We start from the raw sequence: 25158 nt of genomic DNA on the forward strand, positions 1-25158 counted from the left end.
TCCTTGTGGAGACCGTTCATCTCAGCACTTGGTCCACAAGGGCAGAGACAGTACAACCTAATAAATGGACTTAACAGTTGAAAGCAATAAAAATACTAGACTATTGACCAATATTTGAGACATGGGCCTAGAAATTCAGTGGGCTGCGCCACCAGTTAGCGTCCAAAGAGGGCACTCAGTGGCTTTAGCGCCACTGACCACGCCTCCCGCGATATTTAGCGGGGCGCTAATGGCGGCGTTAGCTTGTAGCGCTGCGCCGCCACCGATGACGTCATTGGTGTGCGCAGCGCCCCGCTCCCGCCTCGATCGTGATATTTGGTCGCGCCCGCCTCTAACGCCGGTCGCAAATCGCGACCGGTTCACAGGGCCTACCTGTGGCGGTAGTGGCGCAAATTAAGGTGGAGGTGCGGGGCGGCCATTTTTTCCGGTGGCCGCCTGCCAGCACCTCCTCGCGCCGCCCTCCCCGGCCTCCTGATCCACCCCCCGGGCAGTGCCGGCTGTGTCCCAAAAGCCCGGCACTTCTCCTCGGTGTCGGGCTCTTTTGCTGGCACTCGCGATCAGTGATCGCGCTGGTGCAGGCCCCTCCCCCTTAAGAAGGGGAGGAAGGCCTGCAGTACAGCAGCGCGCCGTGCCACAGCATGTGGCGCTGTGGCACGTAGCGTGGCGATATTCAGTTTGAGCGCCCCAAGCAGGACGCGGGGAGCCTCGAGCAGCGCCCCGAGTCCCTCTTGGGGTGCTCCCACTGAATATCGGGAGGACGCAAGCGGCTCTGGCCGGAGCGCAAATTCCGGCGAGCTTGGCGCCCCAAATGCGGCGCCACTGAATTTTTAGCCCATGGTTTCTGAGCTCTTGTAAAGTTGATCAGGGCAACCAAGCACTTGTTGTCTTTTGAAGTGTGATGGTTTATGTATACCTTTCCTTCTCATTGTTTTGGGACACTAGAAGGGTTGGGCAGAAGGATCCAGATTTACCTTGGTAGTCCTTGATTAACCTTGAAGGTCAGTTCTCTGATCATCTTTATCTCAGTTGGAACTTTGCTCTTCATTCTCTTTGTAAGAATTTGGTCTGGAAGCCACTAATCGCCCTTTGTAAAATTACATTGATATACAGTACTTGGGATGTTTGTATAATCTCTGGTTAAACTGACCCAAGAACCACTGAGGTGTATCTAGCAGCTAATTTGGTTTTGATATTTGCGTGGGAGAGTATCTGCTCATCTCAAGTTGCGCAAGAGAAGTGGTTGCCCCATACAATCTGTTTTCTGATTGATAGAATACCTAATATCAGCTACTTTTAATTGGTATGGATAAAAGGATCATTTTTATTTCAGAAATGTACTGTGTACATCATGTCAGATGAATTTTTTTTGTTAAATGGCAAAATCACTAGTATGTGTCTTCAGTGTTGCACTCATACCTGTGTTCTAAGTAAGGTTACTCATGGATTTGATTGCACCAGTGTCTGCCTTTGCACAGATGTGTTTAGTTAATTGATTTGCTGACCATTATTGACATATGAGTTTGGATAAGTATGCAACTCTTGGGTGAACAGCTTAGGAGCTTAGTTGACTGGAGAATAAGTTAACTGTACTGCAGAAACTCGCCAAGGCTTCTTTGACAGCCCCTCTCAAATCCATGACTTTTACCACCTAGAGGGACAAGGACATTAGGCACATGGAACACCACCACCTCCAAGTCACACACCATCCTGACTTGGAAATATATCGCCGTTCCGTCATCGTCGCTGGGTCAAAATCCTGGAAACTACCTAACAGCACTGTGGGAGTACCTTCACCCCACGGATTGCAGCAGTTCAAGGCGGCGGCTCACCACCACCTTCTCGAGGACAACTAGGGATGGGCAATAACTGCTGACCTTGCCAGTGACACCCAAATCCTGTGAATGAGCAAATAAAATAAAAACTTGTGTCTAAGTTGTACAAAACTGTGGATTCAAACTAATACAAACCTTTGAGAGCTATCTTTTTGGTATTTGTGTTAGTAAACTGCAAGCATTGGTGGTAGACCTGCCATGTCTTGTTTGCCATTTTGATAGTATAGTTACTTGATGGTGATGATCAACTTTTTTTTCCCCAAGGGGCTGAGTTCCCAAGATGACTCTCAATGTCCCTTCACTCTCCCCACCATCACATGGCAAGCAGCAAATTTTGGGTCTATGTATATGGGGATTGAATTTCTGTAACGGAATAAATAAGATGATTCACACAAGCTACAGTCAGTCAACTCGTATTTATAACTTTGACTTGAACTGAACTTGTTACAAATTTTTGGTTTTATGGATAGTAAAGTTTGTTATTATTCAGCAGTTTATGTTTTGTGTGTATTCATCTTGCAGCCAAACATGATTTACTTTTTCTACTTAACATTAATTTCTAAGATTAATTTTGAACTGACTGGAATAAGTCTTTTATTCCAACTGATGATCCTTATTTTATGCTCTACAGATTTTCTAGACAGCTGTCGTGCAAGTACTTTATTGGCGGAACTTGAAGATGATGAGGATTTGCCTGAACCAGATGAGGAGGATGATGAAAATGAAGATGACAATCAAGAAGATCAAGAGTATGAAGAAGTTATGGTATGTTATTCACCTGTAGTTACAAATGAGAGTGTGTGTTTTATTGAAATACTGTAGAAATTCTTGCAGTATAATGCTAATCTTATGAGTTGCTTGTTGTGGAAGTCATAATGCAGATGTTTATTACTGTGTTTGGGGTCTGGTATTCTGTTGATGTTTATAGTTTTATAATACTTTATATAAAAAAAAAAAAAAAAATTGTCTTGATTTGAACCTTGGAACACAGGAAGAGGAGGAATATGAAACAAAAGGAGGGCGTCGACGAACGTGGGATGATGATTTTGTCCTAAAACGGCAATTCTCTGCTTTAGTACCTGCTTTTGATCCACGCCCTGGCCGTACAAATGTGCAGCAAACAACCGATTTAGAAATCCCTCCCCCAGGTACATTTGTTTATTCAACAAATAAAATCAAAATGGTGCATTTTAAAGATCTTTTAATTTTATTTGTGTAATGATGCATCCTCCCACCATTACATAAAGCACACCTGTTGACTTTCTTTTCTCACTTTGTGGCTCGTAGCTATGCCATTCTTTTTGCATACCTAAGTTGTGGTGATACTTGAAGTCACCAAGTACTTGCTATAATCGCAACATATCACAATTTGGTTGTATAGTGATATCTTCTCAAAGCAGACATTATATTGGTTTGATGTGTTCATTTTGGTTATGGTTATAAATACTGACCCTGTCCTTTAATCTTTGAAATATGCTTTTTTGTAGGAACACCTCGATCAGAGCTTCTGGAGGAAGTGGAGTGCGCTCCTTCGCCACGATTAGCACTGACTCTTAAGGTAGCAGGGTTGGGAACATCTCGTGAAGTGGAGTTGCCCCTCTCAAACTACAGAGCAACCATTTTCTGTTATGTGCAGAAACTGTTGCAGATTTCTTGTAATGGAAATGTAAAATCTGATAAGCTTAGGCGCATTTGGGAACCAACATACACGTAAGTGAACCTACCAGGAAATGTTGTATGTTTTTGAATTTGTTTGATTAGATGTTATTTTTTAAGTGGGCTACTTACTAGTTTATCTAAAATGTATTGGTCCAGAATTTGCGGTTGTAATGACCGCGAAACTTCCAGCATTCGCTATCATTACAACTTGAAACTGACAGCAATTTCTGACGTCCGCATATGCGCAGCTAAATGCAGAAACACAGAAGTTGCTGTCAGTCATTCCCTACTTCTCCACAGGCTGCGCTGTTGAACTCCCCAGAGCCGGCAATCAATTGAAATCACTGGACTGACGAAAACTTCCCCTTTTACGCTGAAGTATCACTGTTAAAAACCCCCGAATAAGTTTAAGCCTTGTTGAGTGAGCTGTAACTAGGTTTTTAACAGCGTACTGAGTCATAATTACTGCTGAGCAACTGTTCTGGCCCTGAAAAACTAATTTTACATTTGTGGAATGTCAATTTTTTCCATTATGATTTAAAAATTTCATGGCTTTTAATATAATAAACTTTTTTTTAAAGTTTGTTTGATTTTTCAGCTTTTACCTTAATCCCATGTGTATGTCCCAATCTTTATTTCGCTGCCTGTAAAATGATTAAAAGGTTGAGGAAAATCAGTGCATTGTACTTCCTGGATTGCTGCTTGCGAGAATTCTTCAATGTGATTGGCTGCTTAGCCAGCTTGATGGCATCACTGTTGCTGGACGCTGGAGATCCCCGAGACTTGGCGCCAGATTTAAATTAATGTCAGGAGAGGTGAAATCCATGCCACAGATCAAGGCCATCACTTTGCCGCTGACTGCAAAATCCAGGCCATTGTTTACTCTTGAATTTACATTCAGAAATCCTTGGCTGCCATTTTAGCATTGCTTTAGGACAAGTAATAAAACTTCCTTTAATGGCTCATTGATTAAATTCAACATGCAAACCACATAGACCAGGAAGGTTCTATCTCTGATCTTTGCCAGTATATCCAATCCCAGGAAGGTTGGCAATTAATGTGCTTGAATTACACTCGATGGAGCTAATAATCTGATGTTTGGTGCTAAATGTGCAGTGGACATATGGCGTATGCACTTGGAATTTTCACACTGAACTAGGCTCATTATAGTCTACAATTTCATTTAAATAAGGGGTATACCCAAAATGCAATCGAGCAGTGTGAGCAGCATTATTGGGGCTGTAACCCATTGTTGACTCCTGTCGCAGGCCATAACAAGGATAATATGTTGTAAAAGGCATTTGGTGAGCTTCATATACACATACCTTTACATTATATAGTAAAGAAGAAATCAGTGTATCCCAAGTAGCTGCAGCAATTTCCATGGGAATGCAATAAATGCAAGCAAAGCTCTCGACCGGCAAACTTGAAAATGAGCAACATAGGCCTCTCTGTATAGCACTATGGTTTTCACAAATAGATGCAGAGAGTTTGGGCCTGGGTGTGCTTAATTAGTTTTCTTAAACTTCTCTATCAGAGACATTAATACATTGTTGTATTTTGCTGGTACCTATTTCAGTCTTAAAACTCTACTATAAAAATGAAGTAAGATGTTAATTCCTTTTGATAGCCAAAAGAAACTCATCATTTTAGACGAGTTTTAACACCCAACAGTTGTTGTTCAAATTAAAATCTTGTGATAAGCAGATTTATTCTTTTTGAAGATTTAAAAATTTGGGAATGTTACTCCTATTGAGGTTGTTGATGAAATTAATTTGCTAAATTGGGGTGTCTTGATTACATTGGAACAGTTGAAAGATATAGAATCATAGAAATTTACAGCATGGAAGGAGGCCATTCAGCCCCTCTTGTCCGTGGTGTGGTGGCCGACAACAAGCTATCCACCCTAATCCCACTTTCCAGCACTTGGTCCGTAGCCTTGTAGGTTATGGCATGTCACGTGCATATCCAAGTACTTTTTAAATGTGATGAGGGTCTCTGCCTCTACCACCCTTTCAGGCAGTGAGTTCCAGACCCCCACCACCCACCACAAAAATTTCTCCTCAAATCCCCTCTAAACCTCCAATCAATTACTTTAAATCTATGCCCCCTGGTTATTGACCCTTTTGCTAAGGGAAATAGATCCTTCCGATCCACTCTCTAGGCCCCTCAATTTTATACACCTCAATTAGGTCTCCCCTCAGCCTCCTTTGTTCCAAAGAAAATAACCCCAGCCTATTCAATCTTTCCTCATAGCTAAAATTCCCCAGCTCAGGCAACATCCTCGTAAATCTCCTCTGCACCCCCTCTAGTGCAATCACATCATCCTGTAATGTGATGACCAGAACTGCACACAGTATTCTAGCTGCAACCTAACTAGTGTTTTATACAGTTCAAGCATAACCTCCCTGCTCTTATATTCTATGCCTCGGCTAATAAAGGCAAGTATCCCGTATGCCGCCTTAACCACCTTATCGACCTGTCCTGCTACCTTCAGGGATCTGTGGACATGCACTCCAAGGTCCCTCTGATCTTCTGCATTTCTCAGTGTCGTACCATTTATAGTGTATACCCTTGCCTTGTTAGCCCTCCCCAAATGCATTACCTCGCACTTCTCCAGATTGAATTCCATTTGCCAACGTTCTGCCCACCTGAATAGTCCATTGATATCTTCCTGCAGTCTGCAGCTTTCTTCTTCATTATCAGCCACACGGCCAATTTTTGTATCATCTGCAAACTTCTTAATCATACTTCCTACATTCAAGTCCAAATCATTGATATATACTACAAAAAGAGGCTCTGACCATCATTTTCCAATCCTCTCTGGCTGCAGGTGTGGTACTGGAGGACTGCTAACATGGTACCATTGTTTAAAAAGGGAGAAAGGGATAGACCGAGTAATTACAGGCCAGTCAGCCTAACCTCGGTGGTGGGAAAATTATTGGAAAAAATTCTGAGGGACAGGATAAATCTTCATTTAGAAAGACACAGATTAATCAGGGACAGTCAGCATGGATTTGTTAAGGGAAGGTCGTGTCTGACTAACTTGATGATTGAATTTTTTGAGGAGGTAACAAGGAGGGTCGATGAGGGTAGTGCGTTTGATGTAGTCTATATGGATTTTAGCTTATGAATAAAGTGTTGTTATTTCCATCAACGGTTTACACATAGTGTGTGCTAATGTATGCAAATAGTATGGCAAAGGCCATTCAGGGTGATTGTAGGAAATTTCAGACTGGTGGAGCAGGGTGCTTCTCTAAGCTTAAGATGTTGCTGATGACCTTTAATTTGCCTCTGGTTATTTGCTATCTATGTCCTTGGAGCATTTGATGCTAATAGAGAGTCAAAGTAAAGAAGTATTCCCACTCGTCGTTGCTGACATTCTCTGCAGACCAAAAGTTTCTAACAGTAACATGAAAAGCTGATGAGTGCTTATGTGATTGTTCCAGGATTATGTACAGAGAGATGAAAGACTCTGATAAAGAAAAAGGGGAAAATGGAAAGATGGTAAGTAGTGTTTCTGTTCACGCTGCTGTATTGTCAGGTTTTTTTTTTGCTGCTAAGAATAACCGACTAAACTATTATTTTTTTACTGTGATAAAATTGAAGTACTAACCTAATTCTGATAAATAGACTTTTTAAAACTAAGGAGCATGAGTAATAGAAAAGTTTAAATGTTTTAATGCATGTACAACCCGTAAGACTTTACAATCAGGAAAGACCAACCTTTGGTTCTTCCTGTTGTAGGGCTGCTGGTCTATAGAGCATGTGGAACAATACCTTGGCACTGATGAATTACCAAAGAATGACTTGATAACCTACCTGCAGAAGAATGCAGATACAGCTTTCCTGCGGCACTGGAAATTAACCGGCACTAATAAAAGTATTAGGAAAAACAGAAATTGTTCTCAGCTCATAGCTGCATACAAGGTATATTACCGTGCAAAATATTTTTTCTGGATAATATATGCCTGCACTTGTAGAAGCAAAAACAATGCTTACATTGTAAAGTTATTTGCTTGAAATGAACTTAATGTAAGTTTGCAGCATTAATGCATTTATGTTCTGTAAAAATAATATTTATACACCTATATAAGCTAAAATTTGTGCTAGTAATGATTTACAAGTGGCTTTTACTAGAAGTGCATGCAGTTGGCTATTTTTAACAAGAATTTTAAGTGGGTTATTGAGTTTTGTTTTTTTAAATAACTTTCTGCAGGAATTTTGTGAGCATGGATCAAAATCATCTGGTCTAAGCCATGGGTCCATTTCGTCTTTGCACAGTTGTGAAATTCTTAGTGGAACACGAGAGCAGCCACAAGCTAAGGCTGGGAGTGGACAGAATGCTTGCGGCGTGGAAGATGTTTTGCAATTACTTCGTATTCTTTATATTATTGCTAGTGATCCATACTCTACATGGAGAGGTCAAGAAGGTTCGGCTGAAATTTTCTCATGGAATGAAGATGGATACATAAAATGTATCAATTGATGTGTTCTATGGAATGTTTGTTAAGTTTACTATTGATAGATTTTTTTTCCCTGACAGAAGGTGATGGTCAACTTGAGTTCAACGTTTCACCAGAGGAATTCACAAGCAAAAAAGTTACCACGAAAATCTTGCAGCAAATTGAGGTAATTGCTTAAAATTGATCCAAAATACAAACTCTGCATTTTCTTGCAATTTGATTTGAAAACTGATGCAATACCATTGGATGGATATTTTTATTAGCTAGTTAGCTTTCCAAATATGGAGGAGTTAATTGCACAATTATTGAGATTTGTCTGAGGAGCTCTGCAATCTTGATGAAGATTTTTTTGGCGGTTATATCAATGTAATTATAATGGAATTGTGATTGATTTGAATTTTTGGATATTTGACTCACTTTTTGGTGTGCTAAATATTTTATTCTGTTTGTTTATGGTGTTTGTTATTTCAGGAGCCTTTGGCTTTGGCTAGTAGTGCATTGCCAGACTGGTGTGAGCAGCTGACCAGCAAGTGTCCATTCTTGATCCCTTTTGAAACTAGACAGTTGTACTTCACCTGTACGGCATTTGGAGCATCAAGGTAAAAGATGCACTGAAGTGATATTGCTTAGAATTCATGTTTTTTTTCCATTATAAACCGTCTCCTGTATCAGCACAGACTGCGAGTATGGCTTTATCATTCATCTTCAAAATTATAAATGTTCAATGGAAAACTTGGCATGGCAGCAAAAATGTTGGCTCATAACCTAGTTCGTTGTTTTTTGTTTCTACTAACCCTCAACTGTACTTCGCTGAGGATGATGTTCATTTATAACCTTAGTTCCTACTTCAAGATGAATGTATCCTTCATACCACTGTTCATTACTATCTTTTTAGAGCAATAGTTTGGCTGCAGAATAGACGCGAGGCCACCATGGAGCGTACCCGAACAACCACAGCAGTGAGGCGCGATGATCCAGGAGAATTTCGAGTTGGAAGGTTAAAACATGAACGAGTTAAGGTTCCTCGTGGTGATACATTAATGGAGTGGGCAGAGAATGTCATGCAGATTCATGCTGATAGGAAATCTGTTCTAGAGGTAAGCAGTAAAAAAACAACTTAAATCCAGTTGGAATAATATAATATGACTCCGTTGGGTGATTGTGTGTTTGGGCAAGAGATTTAAAATGAATCAACTTGTTCTCTTGGAATTCTTAAAGGAGAACAAATTGAATAATTTCATTTTGTTACTCAGCTGGTTAAGGCAGTGAGTAGCCGAGCCATATAAGCTGTGAAACTGCCAGGGGATTGTCCATGGTCTTCACCGAATTTGCTGATCTCAGCCAGGGTTGTTACAGTTGGCCTCAGCATCTTTGGTAGGAGGGAATTGGCCGGGCTCCTCTGCTCCTGATTGTTTATTTGGTTGGGGTGAAAGAGAGTTGGCGGAAACGACTCGAGTGTTTCCAGAATTGTTTTTTGTTACATATTTTAAAGTCCTGTGCACCTTAGTGAATTGACTTTTTATGACTTAAGCACTAGTATAAGGAGAGTTTCACTGCTCTTTGTTAATTGCAGAGATGACATGGCTGATGGTGATTGTATAATTTTTCTTTCAAGTCTTTTGGCATCGATCTATCTGTTACTGATGTATGTTTTTAGGTTGAATTTTTAGGTGAAGAAGGAACTGGTCTTGGTCCTACTTTAGAGTTCTATGCACTCGTAGCAGCAGAGTTTCAAAAGAAAGAACTTGGGATTTGGCTGTGCGATGATGATTTTCCTGACGATGAGTCCCGACAGGTACTTCATTTGAAATGGAAAACTTTATTTTTGTTTTGATACACCGAAATTACAATAATTATTTACCGATTAAAAGACTGAATTTAGCAAGTTGTAACAGTGCATTTTGTTCATTACATAATATGAAGAGTAACATGATAAAACTTTATCTTGTACGTGTAACTTTTCTGATTTTAAACAGGTCGATTTGGGAGGTGGACTTAAGCCACCTGGATATTATGTACAGCGATCGTGTGGACTTTTTTCTGCGGCTTTCCCAGAGGATAGTGAAGAAATGGACAGAATAATCAAACTTTTCCATTTCTTGGGAATTTTCTTAGCCAAATGTGTTCAGGACAACAGACTGGTGGATATTCCAATTTCTAAACCTTTCTTTAAACTCATGTGTATGGGAGACATCAAAAGCAATATGAGTAAACTATTACATGAATATGGGACCCGGGTAGATGGTGACTTGCATTATACTGAAAGCCAATCTGAGGCTTCAACAGAGGAAGGTCATGATTCTATATCTGTTGGAAGCTTTGATGAAGACTCAAAATCAGAGTTTATTCTTGATCCTCCTAAACCCAAACCCCCTGGTTGGTTCCATGGAATCTTGACTTGGGAGGATTTTGAGTTGGTTAATCCACACAGAGCTAGGTTCTTGAAGGAAATAAAGGAACTTTCAGTGAAAAGACGGCAAATATTAAGCAACAGAGCTCTTTCGGAAGATGAGAAAAACACACAGCTCCAGGAGCTTACTTTGAAGAATCGATCAGGATCAGGGCCACCACTTGGCATAGAGGATTTGGGGTATGGATTTTCTTTGTTCACTTATGTTATAGTCGTTCAGTTATCTTCAGCTTTTTTTGTCCCATTAACAGTTTTGCATCGTACAGAGGCTATATTGGCCAAGTGGTTGGGGTGTAAGTATATAGGCTTAAACGTAGAGCCTAGGCTTGAAAGTTTCAAAAAATGCCCGAAGTCTGAAAGTAATTCCTGATGTGGCTCCAAAAGCCACCTGGCTTGCCCAGATGGATGCACTTCATTTCAGGTATCGGGAAGATGAGTTCATATCCTGATTGAGCAGAATGTGTGGACAACTGAAGCCTGGAAAGAGGAGCAGTCAGCATCTTCCCACAGTAACTCCATGTCACTACCTCTCCCAATACTAACTGGCTTGCCAAGAAGGAATCATGCCCCAGTGTTTTTCCGGTTTATTGACTTTGTTGTGTAGCAGGACTAGAGACCAACAAGGGAGGGCATGCCCTATGAAATGAAAAGAATAAGTTTTCAGGAAGTATGTTTCTTGGGGTAGTTGAAGAATGATGTTACTAAAGAAACATTGATTTTCAGTCACTGGTTCTTGGGTCAGGATTGTATTTCTGGTAATGGGTGGAAGGTTTTCAAACATCTCTGGGTCCAATATTCTTGGAACAGCTTCATTTTTAATGAAGTCTGAGTTTCATTGGTAGATGTGGACTTCAGACAACACCTTCACATAGGGGTCCAGGAATCCCCAAAAAAGGCAGTTGAGGCTCAATGCCGTGTGACTAAGCCATCACTGCAAAGTTCTGCCATTCAGCTTTGTATTAGCATCCGGAAACTTCTCAGTGTTTGTTTGTAAATTTGCTTAGCCTGCAGGATTATTGAGTTTCATGGTCTGATCTGTGGATAGAGCACCACCTAAAACCAAATCTTAATCTTTAAACCTGCTTTGACTTTTGTTCAACTCAAGAAATTATTGTGCAGAAATGTTATCTCACCACATGATTGTTCCTTTTTGAAAGGAAGTATTACATCATTTCACAGATTTTATGAAGGCATTGTATAATTGCCCAATGCATGCTGTAGGAGTGCATTGACACATCAGGTTTCTTGGCATGCCTGCTTGCACTGGGAGCAATGTGGTTTGCGGGAGGCTTGAGATAGCTAGTTTTCACTTGGTTTCAGGGGGTTGGGGACAGGTGATGTTTGCTGCAGATACTAGTGGTTGTCTGTTGGGGTCGTTGTCCTTTATGGTCAATTATATTTTCACACTTCTGAAAAGTCAGTTCTCGGGGAGGGATTTTTTTTCGATTAGCACTGAACTGAACTCTTGATGATTCAGTCATATATGGAATTGATGGTGGATATCTGTAGCTGCACCAGCTCCCTGATCTGGCTGAGCCATAAGGTGCATACAAGGCAAAATGTTTGAGGGAGGGAGAATAATGAGGAAAATTCCAAAGATATTCTGTGAAAATTACTGAATACTTACACCCCAAGCCATTTGAAACTAACTACTAAACGTTGTGTATTTTTAATTGCGTCCTTACTAAATTATTTATCCCAATCTTGTAGGCTGAATTTCCAGTTTTGTCCTTCGTCCAAAGTACATGGATTTACAGCTGTTGATCTGAAGCCTAATGGTGATGATGAGGTCAGTAGTAAAATTTTCAGAAATAATTCGGTGAACGAGTTTGCTTTTAACGTAGTTTCCACCACAGCCCGCCCGAACTGTTCCAATATTAGCATTTGGGTTGGGTAACATGGGAAAAACATAGGACAGACTAGGGTTTCTCTTTTACCCAGTCTTGTGTATTGCCTTGTATCAGCTTGTCTTTGACATACAGTGGAAATCTTACTGAGGAATCAAAGAAGTTGGAATGAAATGTTACTGTTTGCCTTTTTATTTTTGGTTTGCATTGTTTTTGTTTTAGATGGTAACAATAGACAATGCAGAAGAGTATGTAGAACTGATGTTTGACTTCTGTATGCACACTGGAATACAAAAACAAATGGATGCTTTCAGAGGTAATGTCCTTTTTAATCTTCAGTGTGGTAATATGAATGGGCCAGATCTTGCTGGAGCAGGGCATCTCACGGAATGCTGCATTAGTTAGACTTTTTTTATGCACCCTTCAACTCAAAATGTTTGTGACATAACTTGCTGCAAGTGCAAACCGATTATGGTGTGGCCAGGGCAACGGACCATCTGGGACCTTAGTTAATGGTGGGACCAACAGTCTATCTCCTTAACCAATGAGATTTAAGGATTGAGAAATAAACAGGAATGGCAGAGAAGGAGGGTGAATTAGTCAAATCCGGGACAGAGAAATAGAGAGCGAAAGAAAATTGATTGAGAGAGAAAAATAAGACAAAAGAAAAGTAAGAAAAAATATATTTGACATTTTTAAAATCTCTAACAACAATTGACTACATGCAGGAATCTGATTGAAAACTTTAAATTGTTCCCATTCTGGGCCAGATAGGTTGATTGGCATTGCATTAAAAATGATCACGTTAAAAGGGTACTTGCACTCTTAATGAACAGACTTAACTTTCTGCAACATGTTTAATGGGCAATTAATGTGCAAATCCAGCTAGTTCTTAAAAATAACAGGGAGGCTAACGGCAAGATGATATTTGTGCAAAGCAAATGGCAGAGCAGCAAAAATTGACCCAAGTTCTGGAGATTCACAACTCGCGGCGTATCTCTTAATCCGCTGAATTTACTGGGTGACTTGCACATTAATAACAGTGTGCGTTGTTAATACGCTGTTATTTTGCCAGCAAGCTACTGGCCCAATATCTCCATGTGATTGATGTTACTGACTGCTTCTGTTTTTCTCTTCATGGCTACTGTAAATACCTGATTTAGTTATCTGTCTTGTGGGATCAGATAAAGTTTAATTAGTCTCGTTCAAAACTGTTCTTCCCCTGATCGAAATAACTGAATATTTAAACTTCCCTGATGTCTTAATGGGGTCAATGTACTGCATAGTGTGGTACAAGGTCGTAGGCCTGGAATTTGTGGTCGGGATTATGGCGAACTGGCAAGTTCGCTGTCATTCTGCCTTTGAAACTGACCGCAACTTTGGGATTTGGCGCAGGCACATGCGAAAATCCCAAAGTTGCGGTCTGTCATTGACGGCTCCGAAACTGGCTGTGCTTCCCCCCCCCCCCCCCCCCCCCGCAAACCGCAGAGCTGGCAATCGCTGAAATCTCGCAAATCATTGAAGCTGATGAAAACTTCGGCTCTTCCGCAGTAAGCACACTGTTAAATTCCTCACTAAAAGTTAGACCCAAAGGGATTAGGTGTAACTGGGGTTTTAACAGCGTTATTACTGCTAAACAAATATTAAGGGCCTGGAAGACTAAGTTTAATTTTGTGCAGTGAAATTTGTTCATTTTAATAAAAAATGTAAAGTTTGTCTTTATTTCAGGTTTGCTTTTTCCCCATGAGAGGCCCAATCTTTGTTTTGCTCTCTGACATTTTTAAAAAGTTCGAATTTTAAGAGCTAACTCACTTCCTTGTTCGCTGTCTGTGTGAATTCTGCGTTTTGATTGGCTGCTTAGACAGCCTGTTGTCGTCCCATCAGTTCGCACAAGGGGATCCCCACTACAGTTAATTGAATTGAAGGTCTGAGAACCCAAAATTCCCGACACAGGGATTGCAAGATCCTTGTGCGGAGCGTACTTCGGGGCCAGCAGTGAATGCTTTCGCTTCGCTGCTGACTGCAAATTCCGGGCCTCATATCCCTGGGCTGCGTTGTTAGCTGATCTCAGCTGGAGCACCGTGATTGGCCTTAATGCTACTAGTCTGGGGGTGGGGTGGTGTAGGGAAATCAGTTGGGGTTCCTGCTCCTGATTTCTATCTCGTGATCTATGCTGGAAAGTGAGTGTGTGAGATTGTTTGATGGGGATAAGATCTGGCTGGGTCGTGGCGCATTTCTTGGTAAAATGGCTTGATAACATTGTGTAGCCTTGCATGTGAAAAGTGGTCACTTGACAAGATATGGAGAGCTACTGTAGCTTGTTGAACAGTATCCCACTAAGAGCATAGCGAACATAGCCTAGCGATCGAAAAAGGCAGACACAGGCAGACCAGGCTGCCAAGAGAGGACAGGATATGCTCTCACTGCAGTCAGGGAGTGGTGGAGACAGAGATGCACTTCCTCACAGCTTGTGGAAAATATCGGGGCATCAGGGAGAATTTCTACCAAAAATTCTCACAAATATGCCCTGATTTCAGAAATCTGAATGACAACCAAAAACTCCCATTCCTACTGGGAGAGGAGAGAAGCTGTATAACACTGGCGGCACACTATGTTACAGCTTGCCATGAACAGAGGGACAACCAGTAAACTAAGAAAAAAATATATATAAACAATGCGAATGTATATTTATACACTCGGGGATATACCTGTTTATACACTGTATGAATAGAACTGCGTTTATGTGCTAAACCATAAATGTATTTTGATGCTTTGGCAACATAAGATGTAACTTATCATGCCAATAAAGCGATTTGAATTGAATTGTGAATTGTGAAGAGCCAGACCCCTTGGGTTAATGGTGGGGTCAGGAAGAAATGCCTGAATATTACATGAGTAATCTATAGTATTATGTAACTATTAAAGACAGAACTCTGAGGAGGAATGGAAACTTGAGGATGACATTTAAATTTAAACAAAAATATGGGTATTGTCAGTATTTTGGTATACCATCCTGTCATCATTGAACAAGTGAAAGTGCAAAAATTGCATCAGAATGCTCTTTGCAAAGCTAGTAAAAAATTGTAACAGATGTATGAAAAAAAGTTAAGCAAGGGCATGTATAAATAGAAAGCCTGAATTAGAAAATTTAACTATTAGATGTGTGTGAGTGATTTGTCATTTTCCCCCCTCTTCCGCTCCCCCCCCCCCCCCCCCCCCATTTCCAGATGGGTTCAACCATGTCTTTCCTATGGAAAAGCTGAGCTCTTTCAGCCATGAAGAAGTTCAAATGATCCTTTGTGGAAACCAGTCACCATCTTGGACTGCAGAGGACATCATTAACTATACTGAACCCAAATTGGGCTACACCCGTGATAGGTATTTATAAATATTTTTGTATTCTCATGACAATTAACAAAGCCATTATAATTGAATCTTTTCCTCATTTTAGTACTGCTAACTTTTTTTATTGTTCCCAATTTGAGAAATTGACATTTTATTCTGTACACTATTGTTTCCGTTCATTCTTTATCTCCCGTTACATGTACAAGCAATCTGTTCCAAAGAGCTGCACAAGAGCAATTTTGGGTGACTTAACACTTTCATCCTTTTGTGAATGAGTACCAAACCTTTGAGTGGCACTGTCGTAAAATAGCATTATTAAGATTAGGAACTGGCAGTACAGGAAACTTTGGTATGTCCGGAGGTTGTATGTCCGGAATACTCGATCTAACGGCAAAAATCAGGAGCCGTTTTCTATAAGTTTTTTTAGTTCTCTCTTTTTCCCCCCCAGTCAGGCACTGCAAGGTCTGTAGCTATAGCAACAGCTTCAGCTAGAGATGCTTGCAGCTGCAGCCGACTCTTTAGTAGCTGTTGCTAAGCAACAGTGTTTGTTGTTAGATACGGAGATGAAAACCTCCGTATGCTTCAACATTAACTTTGTATGTCCAGCAGTTTTGATAGATCGGCAACACACCGGTCCCGTCGGTGCCGGATATCACAAAGTTTCCTGTACATACAAAAATGATGGACAGGTAAAGACCAGCTGGTTCATCGAGTCTGTCTCAAATCTTCATGGTGCAACTTAGCATCTTGACGCGTATTGACCCCCAATCACCAGCAGCCACACAATTTTCTGGGAGATGCAAAAAAAAAAAAAGCCATGACAAATTCAACGAAGAAAAAAATCTAGGAATTTCCTCTCCAACCACCGAAGGCGATTAAAACAAGTTTCAGGAGACCATGGTGTAAGAAGGTGATGGTAGGAGAAATTAGGGGTAGAAGAAGAGTTACATCATCAAATCTCCCCAACAGATTAAGAATAGTAGCCATCAGGTGGTGATTCCCAAGGGAGGAAAAGAGAACTGTTGGGCTGGATCAGCCTGGTACTTCCTAACAGCCTAAACAGGTGATCATGAGAAACATTACCCAAAGCCCCACCTACCTTTTGTACGTTGTGATGTTGGCCATAGCTATAATGGTACCCAATTCTCTTTTGAACACTTGCAGCAAATCTGTACCCACTGCACGAGGCGGCAGCTTGTTCCAGAGATTGATGGACCGCTACAAAAAGACATGCCTTCTGAAGTCTAACCTGATTCTATGCTTATGTAACCGTGCTGCATGTCCCCTGACCTTTCCTAACTTCCCCAACTCATTGTTTATCTACATGGACAAAGTCTAAACCCTTCATTATTTTAAAGACTGGGGAATAGAAGTGATAAACCTGTATCCTCCCATTCAGTGGTGGTGTATACTGACTGAAATCACCAAGATCCTGCAACCATCGACTTACTTATTTTAGTTTGATTCCCCTGTGTGCAAAGTAGCTGCTGTGTTTACCTGGATAATAGTGACTGTATTTCAAAAGTAACTCTTTGGTTCTGAAGCACTTTCGGATGCTCTTAGGACATGATCAGTTACTTCATAAGTACAAGTTTTTCCTTAACCATTATATTGTAACGGATTTTGGAAAAGATTTAGGTAGTATCTATTGTATTACAGTCCAAAATCAAAGATCAAGTACTGTTTGCTCAGAACTAATGCATTACTACAGGCAGTAAGTTGTCATTCCCAAGAAACCCAGGGATTTGACTTCATTAAGTAAATAATCTGGTCAGCCAAGTACAGTTCAAAATAAGGACAACTGGGTTGGGTGAAAACGGAGTCTCAAATTTTGCTGCACATTGCAACAAACTTATTTCTGCATCTCAGATGGAGAAGACATTCAGAGGACAGGATTTTTTTTACTCTCTGCTCTTTCTGACCTCCCTCCTCTTCCCCCATCCTCCAGTTTCCTCCCAGAAAAATTAGCCATGCCTCCCCACGTCCACTGTCATTATTGGCCAGAGTCTATCGAACTTGGATGCAGTAAATGCTGTTCCTTAGCCAAAGGGCGAGCACGTACAGTTGCATGATCTGGGAACGGTTCCTGTGCCACCAGCCACAAATTATCTGACTAAGACCTGCAAAACTTGCCCTCTGTTTAGCCAAAACGTACTATAATTTCTAAGTTCCAATTTTAAAAATAGTGCATCTTAAATGCTGGACTTAGCAATTTGCACACTTAGTCACTGCTGTACCTACTTTTATTACAAGGTGCTTTTGTACCTCTTCAGGCTTCAGTGTTTGGGATTATAGATTGATGGCTCATTCATTATTTATATCCTTGGAAACATGCACTATTTTTGTGTTAATGGAAACGTGCATCATAAGCATATTGGTTTTAAATTCTGCTGCACCAAATCAGTTTGCGAAACTTAAAAGTGATGGCCTTAAATGCTACTAAATTCCTCAATGCTTTTTACATTAGAATGGCTTTCTTGAACAATTTGACCAGTAATGTTTTGTAGATTGTTTTGACATTTGACTTTGTTGAACAGTAATAATGCAAAAGAAAGAAAAGAAAAAATTGCATTTATATAACACCTTTCACGACCACAGGATGTCCCAAAGCGCTTTACAGTCACTGAAGTACTTTTGAAGTGTAGACACTGTTGTAATGTAGGAAACGCGGCAGACAATTTGCTCTCAACAAGCTCCCACAAACAACAATGTGATAATGACCAGATAATGTGTTTGTTCAGTTGATTGAGGGATAAATATTGGCCAGGTCACCTGGCTCCCCTTCTCCCCTTTGAAATAGTGCCATGCAACAGTCCCTCTAATTTTTGTTTGGCTGCACGGCCCATTCAAATTTATGTGCATGTGTGGTTTATCCATTCAAAAACTGCTGAGCGGCCTGCGCAGGACCTCCAGACCGAGCTTAACCGGAATATTGATGCCATTTATGTCCACCTGAGAGAGCAGACGAGACCTCGGTTTTAACGTCTCTTTTGAAAGACAGCACCTCCAACAGTGTAGCACTCCCTCAGTACTGCAGTGTCAACCTAGATTTTTGTGCTCAAGTCTCTGGAGTGGGACTTGAACCTACAACCTTCTGACTGAGGCGAGAGTGCTCCTAACTGAGCCACAGCTGACATGCATGTTGATGATTTTCTTGCCAAGTATGTGCCAGTTCAGTGAAGTAGGAGTTTGCTAAAAGTCTCAACTTGCCTAGAAAGAGGAAGGGGAAACCCGAGATTGAATCTCCTGGGACAAATCTCATTGCCAGTTATAGAAAGATATCGAGACATGCCTTGCAGCAGGTTGCCTGTGTGGTATACTGCACTGGGCTGAGGAGCACCAAACCATGAAAATAATTGTGATTTTGTGTCTAACTTTATCGTGGTTAATATTCAAATGAAATCCCTACATGAGATCATTTAGGAATTGTACAACATTAAGCCATAGCAGAGCTCGCGTGTGTAATTAAAAATATAAAAATGTCAAGTTACAATTTCTTCAAATAGCTCTGAATAGGGTATTTGTTTAAATGTACTGATACAGATTTGAATAAAGGATACATATTTGTGATTTGTTGGATACCACATTCGATGATTAAATCCAACTTGATGAACGAGTGATACTTTGATACAATATTGTATCAAATGAACCACTACTATGTATTTTATATACCACTTTCAAAGCGTTAGGAAATGTTAAGTGTGATTGATTTGCCACAGCTTGAGATGATGCATTACACAGTAACATTTTGACGTCTTTTCAAGCAGCAAAATAAAAGTGGTCGTCCTAGCTGTGAGCTGGATGATTTCAATCTTTGTGTCTTGTGCAATGTTCTGTGGTGTACCATTCCAGGGAATGCAGCTGATTCAACAGAATGTCCTGTTGTGCCCAGTTATGGAAAACAATTTGTTGTGCAAGATGTTATCTCACAAGTTAAATAGTGCAGGCCAAGATGCAAATTAAAACAATTCACTTTTTTCCCCATTTCAGATTTCTGTCATACATGCATGCACAGCTAAGATGGGACAATGATCTATTTAAAGATCTCTGCTGCTGATATGGGCCCATTAGGAGGTTTATGAGACTATTCTGGGTGAAAATCCTTAAAGATTTCCTCCATTGCACGTTCCCTCGGAGCCATCGATGACATTGGGAACCATGGGTGCAAACTCGTACTCTACCATTCTCAGTGGTATTGCACCACTGATTCGGGTGAAGGTTTATGTTTAGAATGTACAGAAACTTGAGTCAGCTTTACAAGCAGCGTTTCATTGAACATGTGGCCAATAGGATTTTATATTAGATTTCCCCTTTTTTAGGTTGCAGCACCTAGTGCTCAGTTTCTTTTTTATATTGACTTCTGCATTACTTATTGCAATTCATGTTACATGCTTAACGTAATTTTAAAAAATTCACTCTTTCTGCTCAGTCCGGGATTCATCCGATTTGTAAGGGTTCTTTGTGGGATGTCGTCCGATGAAAGGAAGGCATTTCTGCAGTTCACCACAGGATGTTCCACTCTCCCACCAGGTGGTTTGGCCAATCTTCACCCACGGCTCACTATTGTACGCAAGGTATGTAGTCTAAACTTAAAATTGTCAATTAAGTGGATGTACTACATTGAAAGGTTTGTTCATGTTGAAAAACTGTTGATATTTTAGTAAAATATCTCTTATGTAAATGATAATTGCACGAATATGTTCTGGAATGGGGAGATTTAGCTTGTTTTACCCCAGGAAGATCCATTTTTCTGCCTTCCACTCTGTAATTATTAGATTGAATGTGGATAACCTGGTGCACATGTCAAATGCTTTTGACCTGTAACGAGGGATTTTGTTAGAGCTGTGTAATTAAACATAGAAGATAGGAGCAGGAATAGGCCATTCGGCCCCTCGAGCCTGTTCCGCCATTTAATGAGGTCATGGCTGATCATCCAAATTCAGTACACTGTCCCTGCTTTCTCCCCATATCCCTTGATCCCTTTAGCCTTAAGAAATATATCTAATAACTCCTTCTTGAATATATTTAATAAGTTGGCTTCAACTGCCTTCTGTGGTAGAGAATTCCACAGGTTCACCACTCTCTGGGTGAAGAAATTCCTCCTCATCTCAGTCCTAAATGGCTTTCCCCTTATCCTTCGACTGTGACCCCTGGTTCTGGACTCCTCCACCATCGGGAACATCCTTCCTGCACCTAGTCTGTCTAGAATTTTATGTTTCAATGAGATCCCCTCTCATTCTTCTAAACTCTAGCGAATATAAGCCTAATCGACCCAATCTCTCTTCATACGTCATTCCTGCCATCCCAGGTATCAGTCTGGTGAATCTTCACTGCACTCCCTCCATGGCAAGAACATCCTTCCTCAGATAAGGCGACCAAAACTACACACAATACTCAAGGTGTGGTCTCACCAAGGCCCTGTACAGCTGCAGCAAGACATTCTTGCTCCTGTACTCGAATCCTCTCGCTATGAAAGCCAACATACCATTTGCCTTCTTAACCGCCTGCTGTACCTGCATGCTTACCTTCAGCAACTGGTGCACAAGGACACCCAGGTCTCGTTGCACTTCCCCTTTTCCCAATCTATTGCCGTTCAGATAAGCTGTCTTCCTGTTTTTGCCACCAAAGTGGATAACCTCGCATTTATCCACAATTCCATGTAAGATCTGTAATGTTGGCTATTATTAAATACAATGATGCATTAAATTACCTAAGGAATGCATTTTAATGTATTCTTTCCTATTAGGTCGATGCAACAGATGCAAGTTATCCATCAGTAAACACGTGCGTGCACTACCTTAAATTGCCTGAATATTCCTCTGAGGAAATCATGAGAGAGCGTTTGCTAGCTGCTACAATGGAGAAAGGCTTTCATCTTAATTGAGCTGATGGACATTGATGGATAGTGAACGGACACTGAATCTGAAACTAGAAAAGCCTCTTGTGTTTGTGTGAAAAAATGTTGATCTCCAGCTGTGCTCTGATGCAGCTTGCCTTTTTAAGGCTTTAGAGAAAAAACATAATGAATAACTGTTAGCTGCTAATGTTTTGGCAGGAACAAACTTCTCCTGTTAATAATTACAAGGCCAGCAAATATAATGGCACAGAGCACTGTGTGCTGCTTCAAGGGCTTATGAGACTGGAAGCTGGGACAGTCCTCTAGATGTTCCTAAGGGCAGTTTTTGTCATGTTTTCAGTGTTTAATTTCTGACTGCATCGTGTCATATTTAGTTTCATTATGCACAGCAATTGGTACCTGTGTTCACTACGAATGCCACTTTTTGACCTCCTTTGCTGGCCTAATGCTATTGGTCAAGAACCTGCTTGTGTAGAATTGTAATGTAGAGTGAATGGGCATTTCTCCCAACAGCATTTCCTGTTTACTAGTGCCTGCACTGTTTATTGGAGTATTAAAGTTTTACTTGCTCTCAGTTTTATTATACAATCATGAATAAGCTTTTTTTTCCTGTTCGGTGTGAGTATGTTTTCATTCTTTAATGCCCTGCTCCGAAGATCAAATCCCTGAGTGCATTTGTGCAATTTTACAGTAAAACTAGAAACACTGGTTCTAGGTGCAAGGCACACTTTAAAGCAAGCTAAGCTTTTCCCTGTATTTCTTTGTATATTATAAACATTTATTTAACTCGAGTTGCAGTTTCAAGTCATACAAACTATTTTCAAATGTGTATGCTCAAAATAATCATTAAAATGTTTGCAAAGTACTTGAGTGAATTGCCTTTTCTGTAAATAATGTTGATTAAGCTTTTGTAATTTTGTAATTATTTTGTGGCGGTAAATACTTTTATTTTTGGGTAAGCTAAACTTGTATTATCAAAGCTAAAAGAAAAATGAAATGGCATTTACATATTTCTTTCACTTTCTCAGGGCATCCCAAACTGGTTCACAATCAAAGAATTACTAATGCAAATTATTGATTTCATTTTATTACTCCACATGCCAGGAATAAATTAAGATTATATAACTACAAAAATCAGACATTAAAAATTTCAGGCTGGAAAAATATTGGCCTGATACTTAATTTTTTCTCTCTCTTTCTCCATGCCCCAGCATTCTTTGCCTTGTTCCGTGACCCAATCTGAAGGTGCCCGGGGGTAGGACCTAACACCAGCTTCTGTAGGTGCCCTTCCACTGTAGAGAGGAGACTGAGGTGGGAGGGCCAAAGTCCCCTCGCACCTCATTTTCATGGCTGCCATTGTCATGCACTTGTAGATGCAGGCCTATGCTGAAGTCTTGGAAATCACCAGGGCAATGTAAATAAGGTGGTGACCCAACATAATAGGACTCTGTCCCCTTTTTCTCCATAGCAACTGAGAACTGAGCATTCCCCAGAAGCTATGGAGAGGAATCTGTTGCTGTGTTTAGGACCCGTGATGATTCACCTTTTCTCCAGTTGCTTGTAACAAACTCTTCCACTACGCGATGCATTGTGCTAACATCGAGGGATGCAAGTTTAATCTCCTCACTGGATTGAGTTCTCCCTGAACTGCTGCTCAATGGGGAGGAACCTGACTTTCATTCGTGTCACATGTTCACATGTATGGGGAAAGGGAACGGTGTCTCTGGATCGCTGTTACATACCTTGAAAGAACTGGCTACAAAGCAGGTTTTACCAGTGGCATGGGAACAGGTTACCTATCTGAGTTTTTGGTCTAATTGTATGTCCTGTTCAGGCCTGTTTAAGGATAGAAAAAAGAAGGGAATTAAAGGAATCTTGTACTGTCAATACTGCCTGTTTGTTTTGTATCAGTTTTGAAAGGTATATTTACAAATTTTAAGCTTTGTGTCTTTATTATTTTGATATCTGCATTTAAACCTTGGACATGATGCAGAAAAGAAACCCTGTTCCCATAACCACTCCTGCCAAGTTCCAATTCTGTCAGACTGATTTTACAGGCTACAAAATTACCAAGTTTCTTTAGACAGAACTTCACAGCGTTTCAACAAGATTTCTTCTGTGTGCGAGCTCATTCAAAATTGTCAATGTTTATAAAAAACACATTTATGATTTTGCTCCACCTAGCGCACCAACATAAATCTTTCCCCACTGTTAGTAAACTTAAAATGGCTGATCCTGGGCCAGAAAAAGGACAGGGATTCAAAAGGATTGCCAATCTCATACTGGAGATGATTGTTTAGAAAACCACCACGAAAAACTTCAAAAGCACGCTCAAATTCAATTTCCTCAGTGAAATTGCTTTTTGACACTATACTAGACCTAAATGAAAATGCATCAGTGATGGTGAATCCGGCACGTGAGTGCAAAAGACAAAGTTGAAGTGTTTGCAACCATTTTCAGCCAGAAGTGCTGAGTGGATGATCCATCTCGGCCTCCTCCTGAGGTCCCCACCATCACAGAAACCAGTCTCCACGTGATATCAAGAAACAGCTGAGTGCACTGGATACAGCAAAGGCTATGGCCCCCGACAACATCCCGGCTGTCGTGCTGAAGACTTGTGCTCCAGAACTAGTCGTGACTCTAGCCAAGCTGTTCCAGTACAGCTACAACACTGGCATCGACCTGACAAAGTGGAAAATTGCCCAGGTATGTCTTGTCCACAAAAAGCAGAACAAATCCAATCCGGCCAATTACCGCCCCATCAGCCTACCCTTAATCATCAGCAAAGTGATGGAAGGTGTCATGGATGGTGCTATCAAGCAACACTTAATCACCAATAACTTGTTCACCGATGCTCAGTTTGGGTTCCGCCAGGGCCACTCAGCTGTAGACCTCATTAAGACTTGGCCTAAACATGGACAAAAAAGCTGAATTCCAGAGGTAAGATGAGAGTGACTGCCCTTGACATCAAGGCAGCATTTGACAGAGTGTGGCACCAGGGAGCCCTAGTACAATTGAAGTCAATGGGAATTGGAAAACTCTCCACTGGCTGGAGTCATACCTAGCACAAAGGAAGATGGTTGTGGTTGTTGGAGGCCAATCATCAGCCCCAGGACATCGCTGCAGGAGTTCCTCAGGGGAGTGTCCTAGGCCCAACCATCTTCAACTACATCAATGACCTTCCCTCCAACATAAGGTCAGAAGTGGGGATGTTCACTGATGATGCACAGTGTTCAGTTCCATTTGCTGCAACTCAGATAATGAAGCAGTCCATGCCTGCATGCATGGACAACATTCAGGCTTGGGCTGATAAGTGTCAATTAACATTCGTGCCACGCAAGTACCAGGCAATGACCATCTCCAAAAAGAGAAAGTCTAACGTGCCTGGATGAGTGCAGCTCCAACAACACTCAAGAAGCTCGACACCATTCAGGATAAAGCAGCCCGCTTGATTGGCACTCCACCACCTTCAACATTCACTCCCTCCACCACCGGCGCACTGTGGCTGCAGTGTGTACCATCTACAAGATGCACTGCAGCAACTCGCCAAAGCTCCTTCAACAGCACCTTCCAAACCCGTGACCTCTACCACTTAGAAGGACAAGGGCAGCAGACGCATGGGAACATCACCACCTACAAGTTCCCCTCCAAGCCACACACCATCCTGACTTGGACCTGTATCGCCGTTCCTTCACTGTCGCTGGGCCAAAATCCTGGAACTCCCTTCCTAACAGCATTGTGG

The 25158-nt window shown here is 41.1% G+C and overlaps 1 protein-coding gene across 5 annotated transcripts in view; it reads left to right on the forward strand.

Annotated features, from left to right (window-relative positions):
- hectd1 (HECT domain containing 1) overlaps positions 1–22281 on the forward strand; it is a 93658-nt gene extending 71377 nt beyond the window's left edge. For 3 of the 5 annotated variants that reach the window (XM_086003403.1, XM_086003404.1, XM_086003405.1), the window contains exons 27-42: positions 2464–2597; positions 2824–2980; positions 3320–3542; positions 6941–6998; positions 7239–7421; positions 7711–7924; positions 8038–8123; positions 8429–8556; positions 8853–9054; positions 9615–9752; positions 9934–10547; positions 12078–12156; positions 12437–12530; positions 15442–15592; positions 19989–20133; positions 21306–22281. In XM_086003403.1, coding sequence (XP_085859529.1) covers positions 2464–2597; positions 2824–2980; positions 3320–3542; positions 6941–6998; positions 7239–7421; positions 7711–7924; positions 8038–8123; positions 8429–8556; positions 8853–9054; positions 9615–9752; positions 9934–10547; positions 12078–12156; positions 12437–12530; positions 15442–15592; positions 19989–20133; positions 21306–21443 — 2744 coding nt within the window. In that variant the 3' untranslated portion in view covers positions 21444–22281. The remainder of the gene's footprint in view (positions 1–2463; positions 2598–2823; positions 2981–3319; positions 3543–6940; positions 6999–7238; positions 7422–7710; positions 7925–8037; positions 8124–8428; positions 8557–8852; positions 9055–9614; positions 9753–9933; positions 10548–12077; positions 12157–12436; positions 12531–15441; positions 15593–19988; positions 20134–21305) is intronic. The other 2 variants (XM_086003406.1, XM_086003407.1) reach the window with 1 other exon arrangement.
- The last annotated feature ends 2877 nt before the right edge of the window (positions 22282–25158 follow it).

The sequence above is a fragment of the Somniosus microcephalus genome, chromosome 12 (assembly GCF_052327205.1).
Source record: "Somniosus microcephalus isolate GS21.2 chromosome 12, FLI_Smic_1.0, whole genome shotgun sequence".
NCBI lineage: Eukaryota > Metazoa > Chordata > Chondrichthyes > Squaliformes > Somniosidae > Somniosus > Somniosus microcephalus.